Source organism: Salmo salar, chromosome ssa09 (genome assembly GCF_905237065.1).
Source record: "Salmo salar chromosome ssa09, Ssal_v3.1, whole genome shotgun sequence".
NCBI lineage: Eukaryota > Metazoa > Chordata > Actinopteri > Salmoniformes > Salmonidae > Salmo > Salmo salar.
Window position 1 is genome coordinate 116,787,266 of NC_059450.1, and position 13,590 is coordinate 116,800,855.

Here is a 13,590-nt window from a genome sequence, read left to right on the forward strand (position 1 = left end):
GGAGCCCTGGGCCAGGCCCTGTAAGACCACGTGAGGAGCCCTGGGCCAGGCCCTGTAAGACCACGTGAGGAGCCCTGGGCCAGGCCTGTAAGACGACGTGAGGAGCCCTGGGCCAGGCCCTGTAAGACCACGTGAGGAGCCCTGGGCCAGGCCCTGTAAGACCACGTGAGGAGCCTGTCGTCTTACAGGGCCTGGCCCAGGCCCTGTAAGACGACGTGAGACTTGAATGAAAACCAACACTTTTTGATGACCAAAATAATTCACGAATTACGGATCGGTCCATCAACATCTATCAGAGTGCTACAAACTCAAAATAATTGATATAAATTGATGTTGGACCTGGCATATGCAATGAGGAAAGCATCAAAACAAAAAATAAATCGAAATAAACCTTGGAACAAGGACGAAGGAGCGAAATAATAAATAAGCAGACAAGAGAAGAAACATGTCTTCTCAAAGCAAATGAAAAATGTTACCTTTTTATCGCTTGCAAATAACGATTAGTAAGTACCAAACTAAATATTAACTCATTATAATTACATACATGTATACAACATGAAATGTTTCTGGTGTTCTTATGATTGCTACTGTTTAGCTGATAGACATCTTGTAATTGTATATCTGTGGGTCAAAATGTAATTTCATCATAAAACCTTGAGTAACTCATTAACACAAAAACACATGTGAATGTTTTTAACTCATTCTAACCAAGAGACTGAAGCTATATCCCCATCACCCCTGTTCAGATCCCTATCCCCCCTCACCTGTAGATGAGCGTGTCATCCAGGGAACTGTTGTACTGGACCTGGTACATCCTGATCCCAGGGACGTGGTTCTGATAAGGCCATTTGATCAGCACTGAGCTAGCTGTCAGCTCCGCCATCAGCACCCTTCCCTCCTGGTTCCTCCGTGTGTCATTGCCCGTGGCTGTGGTGGACTTGGCCGAAGTGAGGATGTCTGAAGGGCCAGGGTCAGGCTCCCGTAGCCGGTTGGTGCTGTTGGCCAGGTGGGGGAGGAGGTTGACAACTAGCTCCACTTGGCCCGTGGACTCCCCCGCCGCGTTGGAGGCAATGCAGGTGAAGATTCCAGAGTCCTTCATGGAGGTGATGTTGATGTCCAGGCTGCCATTGCTGAAGGTGACAGTCCGTGACGTGTTGGAGATCAGACGGCCCTCAGGGGAAATCCAGTGAATCTCTGGGTCTGGGTCTCCGTTGGCCTTGCACTTCAGACTGGTTGGCTGGCCCTCCATGGTGAAGGTCTTGGCAGACTTCCTGGTCATGACCGGAGGGTCACAGATGAACTCCTCCTCGGGGATAGTCCAGAAGTACTTGGCTGTGAGGTCTGGAGGAGAGGCGCAGGTCTCCAGGTCATCTTCTCTGGTCAGCCTCCTCAGCCACAGCAGTTCACAATTACAGTGGAGCGGGTTTCCACCAAAACTCATCACCAATGACGACTGAGGAGATCCTTTGGCTTTAGCGTAGACGGGGATGCGCAGAAAAAGTGGATCAGGTGGGATCTTCTTCAGCTTATTGGAAGTCATGTCTAGACGCGCCAGCTTGTGCAGGTTGGTGAAGATTCCTTGGGGCACATGCTCTATAAGATTATGGTCCATGTTAAGGGTGTTGACGTTGGTTAGACGACCTATCGTCTCCCAGGGGATGTCCACGAGGTTGTTGTAGGACAGGTCCAGGTCTTCCAGGGTTCCTGTGAAGTCGTCAAAGGCGTGGGGAGAGATATCGTGCAGCTGGTTGTTGGCCAAGATCAGGTGCCTAAGGTTGGTGAGCCCCCGAAAGTGGTCATCCCTGATCACACTCAGACGGTTGCTGTCCAGGTGCAGCGCTCGCAGCCGCTTGAGGTCCTCGAAGGTGTAAGGCATGATCTGGCTTATGGTGTTGCGGGACAACGTCAGATGGATCAAACTAGTCATGTTGGCAAAGTCCCGCCTCCTTATGGCTGTGATAAAGTTCTCAGTGAGCCGCAGCTCCACGGTGCGCCGGTCGATGACGGTGGGCACGAAGAGTAGGCCCGTCTTGGCACAGAGGATGGCCAGCGAGGGGGACAGGTTCTGGCACATGCAGCGCTTGGGGCACAGCTGCCCCCTGATGGAGACGGCCAGCACCAACAGGGAGAAGATCAGCCGGTCCATCCTCCCTCGGGCGTTCTGGGGAAACTGCAAGGCAAAGAAGAGAGGCACTGGTCAGGACATGTCAGGATGTGGTACTCCAAGTGGGGAATTTACTAGGAGAATCAAAATGTAATTCTACGTTTATCACAGTGGTCAAACTGAGATGAAATATCTCTATCAGCCATGATCGGAATGCAAAACAGCAGTGTTCGCCCTGCATTCAGATGATCAAAGCCAGTAAACGTATGTGAATACATTTCAATGAGTGGGCAATACCCTGAATTAAATGTTTAGCACACACTGAAGCATAAGGCAAAGGTGGCGTTTCAAGCGAGCCAATTTTATTAACGGCTTGTTTCTTATTTTCCTCCTCATAGATACTTCTTGAAGATTTTCGGGAATCATACACATGGTATGCTAATATGACCAATGAAGAGATAAGGACAAAGAATAGGTGTGTGTAATTATAGCTTAGCAAATCATTTTACTCAACATGCAATCCCTGGACAAAGTTAGTTGGCTGCCATATCACAGTTTAAGGATCTACGGGTCTACCTTCTGTGGATTTTCTAAAAGCCATTTTTTTTTTACATAGCTCCCTCCATCTCCAACATGAGTGAAAACACAAATATATCTGTATAGAAGACGGCAACTGGGAATGCATATACAGTTGTAGTAAAAGCACGCAGTCATCCACCCACACACTTACAAACTCATTTTTACGAATACACACGCAAATACACAAACAGCAATGCACACACAACACACAGCATGAGTACATGCGTAACCCACACACACTCTGAAAATAAGATTGGTAGTCCTACTACAAATGGGAAAGATCTTCCTGAAATGAGGTAGCAAGACAGATTTGAAATGCTATGAACTGCCGATGGCCGAGATGTTCTCATCTCTCTCTCTCGTCGTATGATGCATATCCATAAAATGGCACTTTAATGTATTTATCCTGGTTATTCCTTGTTCATGGCAAAGTACCCTAAACACACACACACAATATCTGTATTTACGACAGCATTTCTGCGGTTACAGTTCTCAGCTTTACAACTCAATGCACCAGGACATGTATGGGATTTGTCATCGGCCATTAAAAAGGCCTTATGTTCTTCTCTGTGAATTTAATAAAACCATTGAATGGATTTGGAATGGAGATGTATGATGCTATTGAATAGCTTCTCGCGTGTGACCAAGTGGCCATCCGCCATACAGCATCAACAGAAACACAGCAGCTGCCCATATGCATCTCATTTCACCGACCCAATTCACAGCTGCACCTTGGATTACGGGGCTAATGCTATGGTGAATACCAAACAAACGTAAAGACATGGACACCACGTTGAAACTCTTGAAATCTTTTTCATAAACATTCAATGTTATAGGACGCATTTGATCTAGTGAATAGAGGTGTAGTAGACACTGATGCAGTTACTCTCAAGGTCAAATCACTGTGTGGGACATTTAAGCTACCATAGATACCGTAATAGCCTACACAGCGTAAGTGAATCAAATAGGGTGGATGCTCTGAAAAACGTTTACCTCCTGGTTCTTCATAATTAAAAAGGAATGAACTGTACTGCCAGACAACACAAAAGCCAACTTAGCTTCCGTCAAGTGCTTATCCTGTAGCAATCCCGTCCTTTTAACGACATGTCAACAGCTATTAGCAACTGTAAATTGCGGTTTTGCCAGGAAGGAACAAAGAAATGCAGTGTATACTAATAAAGACTAACAATAAACACACAGATGTGTTGCTCCGTTGTTGAATAAATGGCGGGTCAGGTTGCTTTCAACTTGATAAGGGGAGATGTGGGTAAACGGCAAAACAACATGGCCGCTGTTAAATTTCCCTCTGTTAATCATCTCTCTCTCTCAGGCTAAGCTGTTGTAAGACAACACCATCATCTAAAGGTCAACAATCTGCTCTAAGAATGAGGGCCTGATTTCCAACTCCTCTCATATCAGATGTACTGAAGCCACAGCCCCGTCAGCCGTAGCGGGGAAACATCATTATGTGGGCAGAAATCTCCCAAGGTACAGGGCTTAAAATGCCAAGCAGCTAACCGTCAGCTCTCTGGTGAATCTTGGTGGGGAGACTGGAGACAGTTGACACCCCAGAGCTTATTTACGGGATGAGCCTCCACTCTGCTCTGCTCTGACAGAATTCTCTGACCCCCGTGCCTCCCCACAATGGAGATGGATTAGGCTGTCGGGCTGTGGAGTGGAACGGTCTGCAGTGCCCCAGGGGCCCAGGGAGGGCCCAGTCGATGAGAACTGCTGCCCCGCCCTCTTGGGATCGGGCTGCGGGAGAAGAGAATAGGAGCAAGACCCAGAGCGGTTCACTACGCATGGAGTAAATACAGCCAGGGCGATACTTGACGGCTGCCGTTTTCTCCACTCTGAGACAAACAGAACACGGGATCGCTTGTCCCGATGTTATTCAAGGAATCGCGCTTCTGCTTACTGTCAGTATGTTTTAATGCAGAAGAGTTGTACAGGACCACTAATGTTTTCTGGTCTTGCTGGTACAAGACAGGCTACAAGCGTGTGCAAATACTAAGTAATTAAAACATGAGCATCGTTCGTTTTTAAATCATATGAATGACCAAGTTTCTACAGTATACGTTGAAACATGAGGCAAGACAAAAAGAGCCTGGTAGAACGCGATGTCAGTAGTACACCAATGACCTCACATAGAGGACGACGACGGGAACATATATAAAGGGAGATTATTTCTCCTTCTCAGAAGGGCCTTCCACATAAACTGACAGAGAAGATCTGGCACACGCAGATGTTTGTTGTCTCAGCTTGCCCATCTGCCTTTAGAGCAAGAACTTCATTGCTAGGACAATCGTATCGGTGCGCGATATTTAATCACGTCGCATGAAATGTTCGTTCATCATAACAATGTGGCACCACATCCTGTGCGTCTGGCTGACATGTTTTGACAGATATGCGCTCATGCCATTGTTTTCTGTGGTAAGTAAAGAGCTACAAATATCACAGCGGTGTTTTTTTCCCCCTACTTGATGGTATGATGCCGATATTCAAACAGAAGAGTTCCACAAATATTTTTCGGGATAAGTAGATGATTCTGGTTCGGGTGTTTGTTCAGAACGCTGCTCTGGTCCGGAGCGTATCCATTAGCCCACGGACCAAAGGCCTATCTCTCTCACATCCCATTACACACCACCACCACTCTCCTCCTCAGATGAAGGGACGGACTGGAAAGAGAGAAAACAAAGTGCTTCAGCAAGACACTGTGCCATGCATCTCTGCTATTGGTCAGGGTGACCCTCAAAGTGTGCTCCGAGGTGTTCGGTCTCATAGCAACCGCAGATGAACAGGCAGACTAGGGGTCTAGGAGAAGGAGATTGGGTTTCAAAAACCCCGTAAATTGTATATTTGGAGACTTGTGTTTTTTGTGCTTGGGTCTGTGTAGGATTGAGATGGGACTGTGGCGGTGCTCAGACGGAGGGAGACCGCAAGAGAATCAAATCATTTGACACACTGTCTCAGACACTGAGTCATTTCAAGAGACACATAAACACTGAGGGGCAACATACCACTATATCCTATATAGTACATTTACAGTATGCTAGTAGATACCCACAGAGTTCCAGTAATTGCGCTAACGCTAGTTAGCATTGGCTCGCAAAACTACCTCCAGCTTCCTTCATACTGGATACAGACATAACAAAATGGTCCCCAATGAGTTCATCTGACTCTGGAGAAGTAGACGAAGGGCCTCATTGCTAAAATCCCGAAGTATCCTTTAAATCATTAACTCCGCTGCGTGACATCAACTACGCAGTATTAATGAGGAAACGAGGCAAAAAGTTCCTCACCATCTGTGCTTGTCAAATAAAATGGATAACGCACCCACTGCATATTACAGTAACTGGGTTTTGTTTGATGCTAGACACTGAGCAGACTTTCCAAGAGGGTATTTTGGAGCCATATTCAATGTGTTCCAGCGGTTCAGTTACAGTACAACATTATGTGATTATTGCAAGGCAAATAACCTCAGGGTTTACTATAACCTACTGTACCATAAACCCAGCAAGCCTTCAAAAAACCTGCTTTGACTGGAGCCTTAGAGATCAACTATTTTTCTGCGAAACCCTACAATCAGCATTATACCTCAAAGTCGACGGAGCCCTCGCCACACATCCCCACATTGGCCGTGACAAGCTACTGAGATCTAAGCCGCACAGGGAATACAGTGCATGTAATGGGGATACTACCCCTAATACATAGCACTGCGATTTGAATGATTCTCCCGCAATAGCTCTGCAGCATACTACAACCGTAACGCATACCACAAGACTAATCTAACATAACTGATCATCATTTACGGGTGCGTACATTTCCTGCAGAGTCATGACAAGCCTGAAATGAACGTGAAATCAAAGCGCCAAGAAAATACTCTGCCGGCTGTGGCCTTTACGTGGTGACACTGGCAAGCCAGGTTCCCTTTGAAAGCCCCTTTTAGCTGAAAGAGGCTAGGCGGGGGCCCTACTTGGTAGTCAGCAGTGCTAACTGAGCTCCATTCATGATCACTGCATGCAGCTGTTCCTCTAGGGCTCCTCTATTTGAAGAGATAAGACAAACTGTTTAAAGATCTACACTATAAGCAGTGGATGAAGTGGGACTATCATGATCTTTATTTCATTTGAATATTCCGTTTCTTTACCCCCTCTTGGCATCGTACTTTGCGGTGTTCACCTCCGTCTCAATTTGCCAGCATCAGGTACATAGCTGACAAATTAGAGGAAAATAGTGGAATGTGAAGTATATAGAATATTGTTTTACATTGAATCAGACATGGTTATATTTTGCATATCACAATCAGACCGATTTTGCATAACTGGCATACTTTTCAGACTGCTGAATAGGTTCATATTTAAATCCGTGTGCTGTTTCATCTGTCACACTACTGCTGCTATTACTTTGGATGAAAGGTAGTGAGACATATTCAATGGTTTTGAATTGTCAGATCGCTCCCCAAATCTCACAGTTCCTTAAAGACTTCACAGACTTGTGTCTTTTAATCTGACTGTCACATCACTGCATTACTGTGTGGTTCTCCCAGATGAAATAATGTAGCTTCCATAAAGTAAAAAAAAAAATAACACTGAATAAGGTGGTATATGATGCTATCCCCAAAATATGGTCATTTAACAGACTTTTATCCAAAGCTGTCAACAGTAAGACATATACAATATACAGTATGTGGCCCATGTGGGAATGAAACACACAACCCCGCTGTTGCCTGAACCATGCTCTAAACCGTCGAAGGTATTATAACTACCGTACACGGAAATCAAGCAAACTTCACAATGGGGTATTTTATCCATGTGTGATGCTGGGATAAAAAAAGTTGCATTTCTGTCAGTTTGCCTACTTCTTATTCCTCCATCATGTGAAAAAGAGCCAGTCCTTCAGCCTCAGAGCATTATAATACTTGAGTATGCTTCAAGAACCTTTTCTATGCAAAACTAGCTGAAATCAAGTATTCCATGGCCATACCGTAATGTGAATCTACACTGTTTGCCTAGTATTACCAAAACTCCAAAATGCATAGAGAATAAATGAATTATCCCCTGTCCCGCAGTAGAAAATGTCCTTCGGTTTTTGCCTATGTTTTCTTTAATTATAGTTGTGCTGCAAGGGTGCCCAAGGGAAAAGGAACTCTGCAGTCTGTGATCGGACCCAGTACAGTTTGATTGAGTCTGATTTCAGAGCCACTCTCTTCTGTCACATCTCCCCGGAAAAGGGTTTGAATAATCTCTAGCAGCTTCAGCAGACTGGCTCCATTTCACAGCAACTCCCAGTGAATTACCCTGGGAGAAGACACACTCCCTCCCTGGATATATCTGCCTCGACTCATCCCTGTCTCCCACTGCCCCCACCAAACCCACCTATACATGTCCCTCATCTACATCCCTTCATCTCTCTCTCCTCTTTCACCTTTGCCTCAGCTCCCATATCCATCCATCGTAATCTCCAACATATGGAAAAGAATCATGAGAATAAAATAATCTGATATGGCAGAAGTAGATTATTTGTACAACAATCTAATAAGAATCTGGTAAGATTTTGTATGTGTTGCCTTAAATGTCAGTGGTGTATTTGTATATGTATTGTCTTATATGCCTTATATGTCATACACAATTGAATAAATGAAATGATGCCAACAAAGACATGGTATGACATATTTAAGACAAAATACTGTATATGAATTATATGAGTCATCTATAAATATTTTAGGAAAAGTATCTTCTGAGAATGTAACCTCTACAAAATGAAGGATTTCCTTAATAGGTTTCACATAGTTTTTTTAAGTCAACAAATTAAAAAAAAAAACATGACAATTACTATAACAAAAATACAATATTTGTATATACATAAATACAATATTTATATATACATTTTCATGTATGAGTTTCCATGGTGAAGGTTGGGCAGCACTTCCTAATGGACAGTTGATTTATCTACAGCTATGCCTTTGGTCTCCCATCCAGGGTTTTAATCAAGCCCATCCCTGCTTAGGTTTGATATGTCACTGACTACTAACAATGTGCTATCGTGAGAATGGCTATTGAGAGATCTCCACTTAATAACTAAATAGATTCACTGCTGCTATCAAAGTCATTCCTCCTCATCTCCTCACTCCTCTTCCTCCTCTTCTCCTTCTTCTGCTCATCCCCCTCCTCTCTTCCTCCTCCTCCTCCTGTCATCCTCTTCCTCCACTTCTCCCTCTTCTTCTGCTCATCCTCCGCTCATCCTCCTGTCCTCCTCCCCCAACTCTCCTCCTCCTGCTGCTCGCTGCGGACTTTGCTTCTTTTTTCAAAAAGTGTCACATTGCATGCGTCAATGATGTCAGACAGTGGTATGCAAGTGCTTTGAAATGAGTATGTCCCATGTATGTGAGACTTTAGAATGGTATGTGTTTTATATAATACATGCAACATTTCTGTTATGTCTAAATGTTAACCACCAGTATGAGTCAGATATTACAAGAATCTTCTAAGTGTATTTGCTGCCATATGTATTACTGACAAGTTCCAGGTAAAACATATAGGAATTTTGTTAAATTCTTCTATAGCTTTTCTATATGGGATCCCGCTATCCTACCCTCTCTGATCTGCTCTTCATCTCCTATCCTACCGACTATCCATCAACCAATCCAACATTCTACCAATCTACCTATGCATCCACCCATGTATCCATCCACCCTACAACCCACCCATGTATCCATCCAACCAGCCACCCCTCTGTAATGTCAATATCAAAGTCAATATTCAAGATGGCTCCAGAGTGTACAAATCATTCCAAGGGAATTCTTCTCTGTTTTTCTCCATTAACTCAAAAATGCAGAAATATCAATTTATGCACATTTAACACCACCACCTGCCCCCAAATGACCTGTTGACATTTCTACCGCAGTGTTTTCCTTAAATAAAAAACCTTAAGAACATGCAAATAGAAAAAGGGCACTTTAGGGTCCGTTACGTGTTTCTACAGAAATGTCAAGGTCTCAGAATAGCTGAGAAATACTGCAAGACCTATCCAGGCAAATTACAAAATGACTCACTCAGACTGCATGCTGTGTTATCTTCAAGCATTATCCCCATTTCTCTTTTTTGTTACAGCTAGTTCAGTGATCAATTCACCGCTAAATGTAGGGTGCACATCAATGTTACTGGCTTTTAAAGCAACATCGAAAGTGCCTGAGTAAATTAAGACTGCATGGGCTGGCACACAAGAAAACCCTGGGTGCACATAGGCACAGCTACAGTATTATTTTCAACTTCACAAGTAGTAGTTGAGTTTGTGGTAATGGACAAGCAGATTTTACTTATGTATAGTGTTGTGATGGTGTTGTGGTAGGTTCTACCCTGTTAAGGGGCCTGTCACGTTGTGTTAAGGTACAGTTGACTTGTGACCCCAGGCCAGACAGGGGCAGCTGCCTCAGGGGACAGGCTACAGCAGGTCCCTGTATTTGATAGAGGCTATGACACTGACCTTTGACCTTAAACCTCCACACACTAAGGGTAGCTCTCCCAGAGGAGCGGTGTACCAGCTGCTGCCATGGCAACCGGTTGTGAAAAGTTAAACCGGCCCTTAAACCTCAGCCAAGACGAATAGGAATGGGAAAGGCTTCCTTTAAATTCTATCAATTCAGTTCTTGGAAATGAGATCCCACAAACCCAACTGGTGGTTTAGGGTTTGGATTTGGACTCAAATCAAAATCACCATTATTGATGGGCCAGATGGCCAGCAGATTGGAAATTGTGAGGGAGCTGTCTCTTGTCTTGGATATGTCAACATTCCCCCTTCATGCCTCTGAAATCAAGACCAAGTCCAAGACAGCTGTCCTCCATCAAGCCACTGCTGCCTCATTACAATATTCAATGGAAAGTCTGTCCATTATGCACACTGTGTAACATCCTAGGATTAGCAGTGCTGTTCAATACGAGATGTATCGAGGCACACAGTACTGATATACATACCTCTATCTGATGTGGTCTGGCAGGGTCGTGATCCTCATGAAGACTGTGTGGGATGTGTTGGCCTAGCAGAGGAGGGCAGACATGGGCAGCTATGTGGTCAGGGTGCCGCTGAGCAGGCGGTAATGTTGACTACCCAAGCAACATCTGGGTGTCGGTACTGGGCACTAAAGGAAACAAATGGGTCCCTTGTGGAGGATGTCCATTGACCTGTGGGTGAGAGAGAGAGAGAGACACACAACATGATATACACTGACTGTACAAAACATTAAGAACACCTTCCCAATATTGAGTTACAAATTGTCAGGGCTTGGCAGCGCTCCACAGGGATGCTGGCCCATGTTGACTCCACAGTCACACAGTTGTGTCAAGTTGGCTGGATGTGCTTTGGGTGGTGGACCATTCTTGATACACAAGGGAAACTGTCGAGCATGAAAACCCCAGCAGCGTTGCAGTTCAGGACACAAACCGGTGCGCCGGGCACCTACTACCATACCCCGTTCAAAGGCACTTCAATTTTTTGTCTTGCCCATTTACCTTCTGAATGGCACACATACACAATCCATGTCTCAATTGTCTCAAAGCTTAAAAATCCTTCTTTAACCTGTCTCCTCCCCTTCATCTACAATGATTGAAGTGGATTTAACAAGTGACATCAATAAGGTATCATAGCTTTCACATGGATTCACCCGGTCAGTCTTTGTCACGGAAAGAGCAGGTGTAATGTTTTGTACCAACAATGAAGTCAAAATCAGAGAACAGTTGTGGTACGACGAAACACATTCCACAATTGATTCTACTCTATTCCAGACTGGATTCAATCCAAGATTTATTCTATCAATGTATTTATGCTCGGCTCAACTTAACTATAATATTCTCATCTTTATTCTATTCTATTTACAGCAACAACAACAAAAAAGTTTAATCTGAGAGTACATGACAGATCTATTCCCCTCTAAAACTGTCCCTTCATGGCTGACCTCTCAGAGGGAGAGCCGAGTTAAACTCTGCTTCGACTCAAATGTAGCCCAACTCGCCGCCTCACACTCATGCTTAGAACTTTTTGCACATGCTGTTGGAAATATGCCCCAGAGTAGCAGAGCATATTTGCATTTTGCAGAGAGGAAAAACTGTGCATAATAACACACTGATGCACTGTCAAGTCCTTACTAACAAAGGGAGAGGAAAATAACAGACTCGCTCACACACAACCCAAACAAAGAGACTGATGGTTAACTCTGGGGTTATGTACACTGTTGACCTGCTTTCAAACTAGATGGGAAGGAATTGTGTTTTTATTTCATCCGAGTATTTACCTACAAATATATTCCGGTCTTCCTCTCCTTCACTCTTTCCCACCTTCCATCTATCTTTCTTCTCTCCTCTCTCCCTCGCTCAGCAACATGGACATAATTAGACAACCACTCATTTGCGACTGCATGACAAAACCCCATATGCTCTCATCGGTTTCATGATCTAACGAGAGGCGTGGTGGTTGCATAGGTTGCCATGAAAAAGCACTGCCATCATTTACAGAAATGCATTCAAATTAGGAGAGGAAGGGAAAAGACACTACATATGGTATTATTGATAATAATTCATCATTATAGCCATGTATAAAGGGGTAGCTCACATTTCCCTGACATAACATTTCCTGTATTTTTGATCCTCCATGTACTGAGCTGAATGTTGGAGTTGAAAACAGCTCCATGTGTCACCTGAACTGAAATACCTAGGCTGGCCCTTTTGTCTGGGCGCTCTGTACCCACATGCTCTGTATGTTTGAACAGACCTGGCCCAACTCTGGGACACGTTACACACAGGAATCTGTGGCCGCTCACCTGACCCAGATGAGCACACCGTCATGTCTTGCCTAGTTAAATAAAGGTTAAATGAATACAACAACAGAAATATGGGGGAGCTGTGAGTGATCAGATGTAACCGTCAGCTCAACCAGCCCTGTCAACCAGCAGAAAAACAACGCCGGTGGGTTACTTTGATCAGACGAAAAAGATGTTCATTTTCCAAACCACAACACAAACATCAGACAGGAAACACTGGCAGCTGCTGTATGTGGATGAGGAGCGTGTGTGGATAATGTCGGGTAAACGCGCCTGTTGTGTCTGCGAGACAGTCTGAAATATCCACTTAGGCACAAGAACCCTGAATAAATAGAGAATGCATTAAGATGGGTTAAAAAGTGTGTGTGAGTGCCACTAGCGGTTCGGGGGGAGGGGGGCAGTGCCCCTGTGACAACAATTTTGGACCCCCTTGTGGCCCCTCTAAATGTGGAGTATGAAATAATTTTTACATAACTACTTTTTGCTATCCTTCTTTGTTTACATCTGTTATTAGACAGTGGCAATGATGATGATTATGAACATGGTCTTTTGCCTGCTAATGCCTGCAATGCAGTGAAGAAAACAATATGACAACAATAACCTCTAATGTAACTGGCCCCTCTAACAGTACAACTGGCCCCAGCTTGCCCCCCCCCCAGTTGAAATGGTCTAGAACCATCACTGGTGAGTGCATGTGTGTGTGAGAGCATGACTGGGTATGTGTACAAAGTACATACGTGTGCGCATCTCACAATCCATCTCACTGACACTTCTCTAGCCGTGATTAATCAATCTGTCCATAGGGACATGTAGCGCGCTGATAGTCTGGGTTAATATCTGACCTCGCACTGCTGTTCATGAGGAGAGGATTACACATTTAGATCTTAACATAGAAAGGAATCTGTCAGCCACATAAATACTACTGAAAAGTAATTCTGGTGTCCATGCATTGTACACAGTTAAATACATCAAAGATAAACGACGTCGGTTCTAATATGGCAGTCAGTGAGACACTTGTGATTCTGAGTGCATCAAGGCTCCCTACACGGGTCTGGAGATTGCAGAGGGCTCTAGCCAGTCCAATGGCTTATTCCAG

General features: G+C 44.4%; 1 protein-coding gene across 2 annotated transcripts in view; it reads right to left on the reverse strand.

Moving 5' to 3' along the window:
* LOC106612724 (leucine-rich repeat and fibronectin type III domain-containing protein 1-like protein) overlaps positions 1 to 13,590 on the reverse strand; it is a 116,691-nt gene that overhangs the window by 43,214 nt on the left and 59,887 nt on the right. For both annotated transcript variants that reach the window (XM_014214177.2, XM_014214176.2), the window contains exons 2-3: positions 10,657 to 10,863; positions 765 to 2,170 (exon numbers count right to left, since the gene is read on the reverse strand). In XM_014214177.2, coding sequence (XP_014069652.1) covers positions 765 to 2,146 — 1,382 coding nt within the window. In that variant the 5' untranslated portion in view covers positions 2,147 to 2,170; positions 10,657 to 10,863. The remainder of the gene's footprint in view (positions 1 to 764; positions 2,171 to 10,656; positions 10,864 to 13,590) is intronic.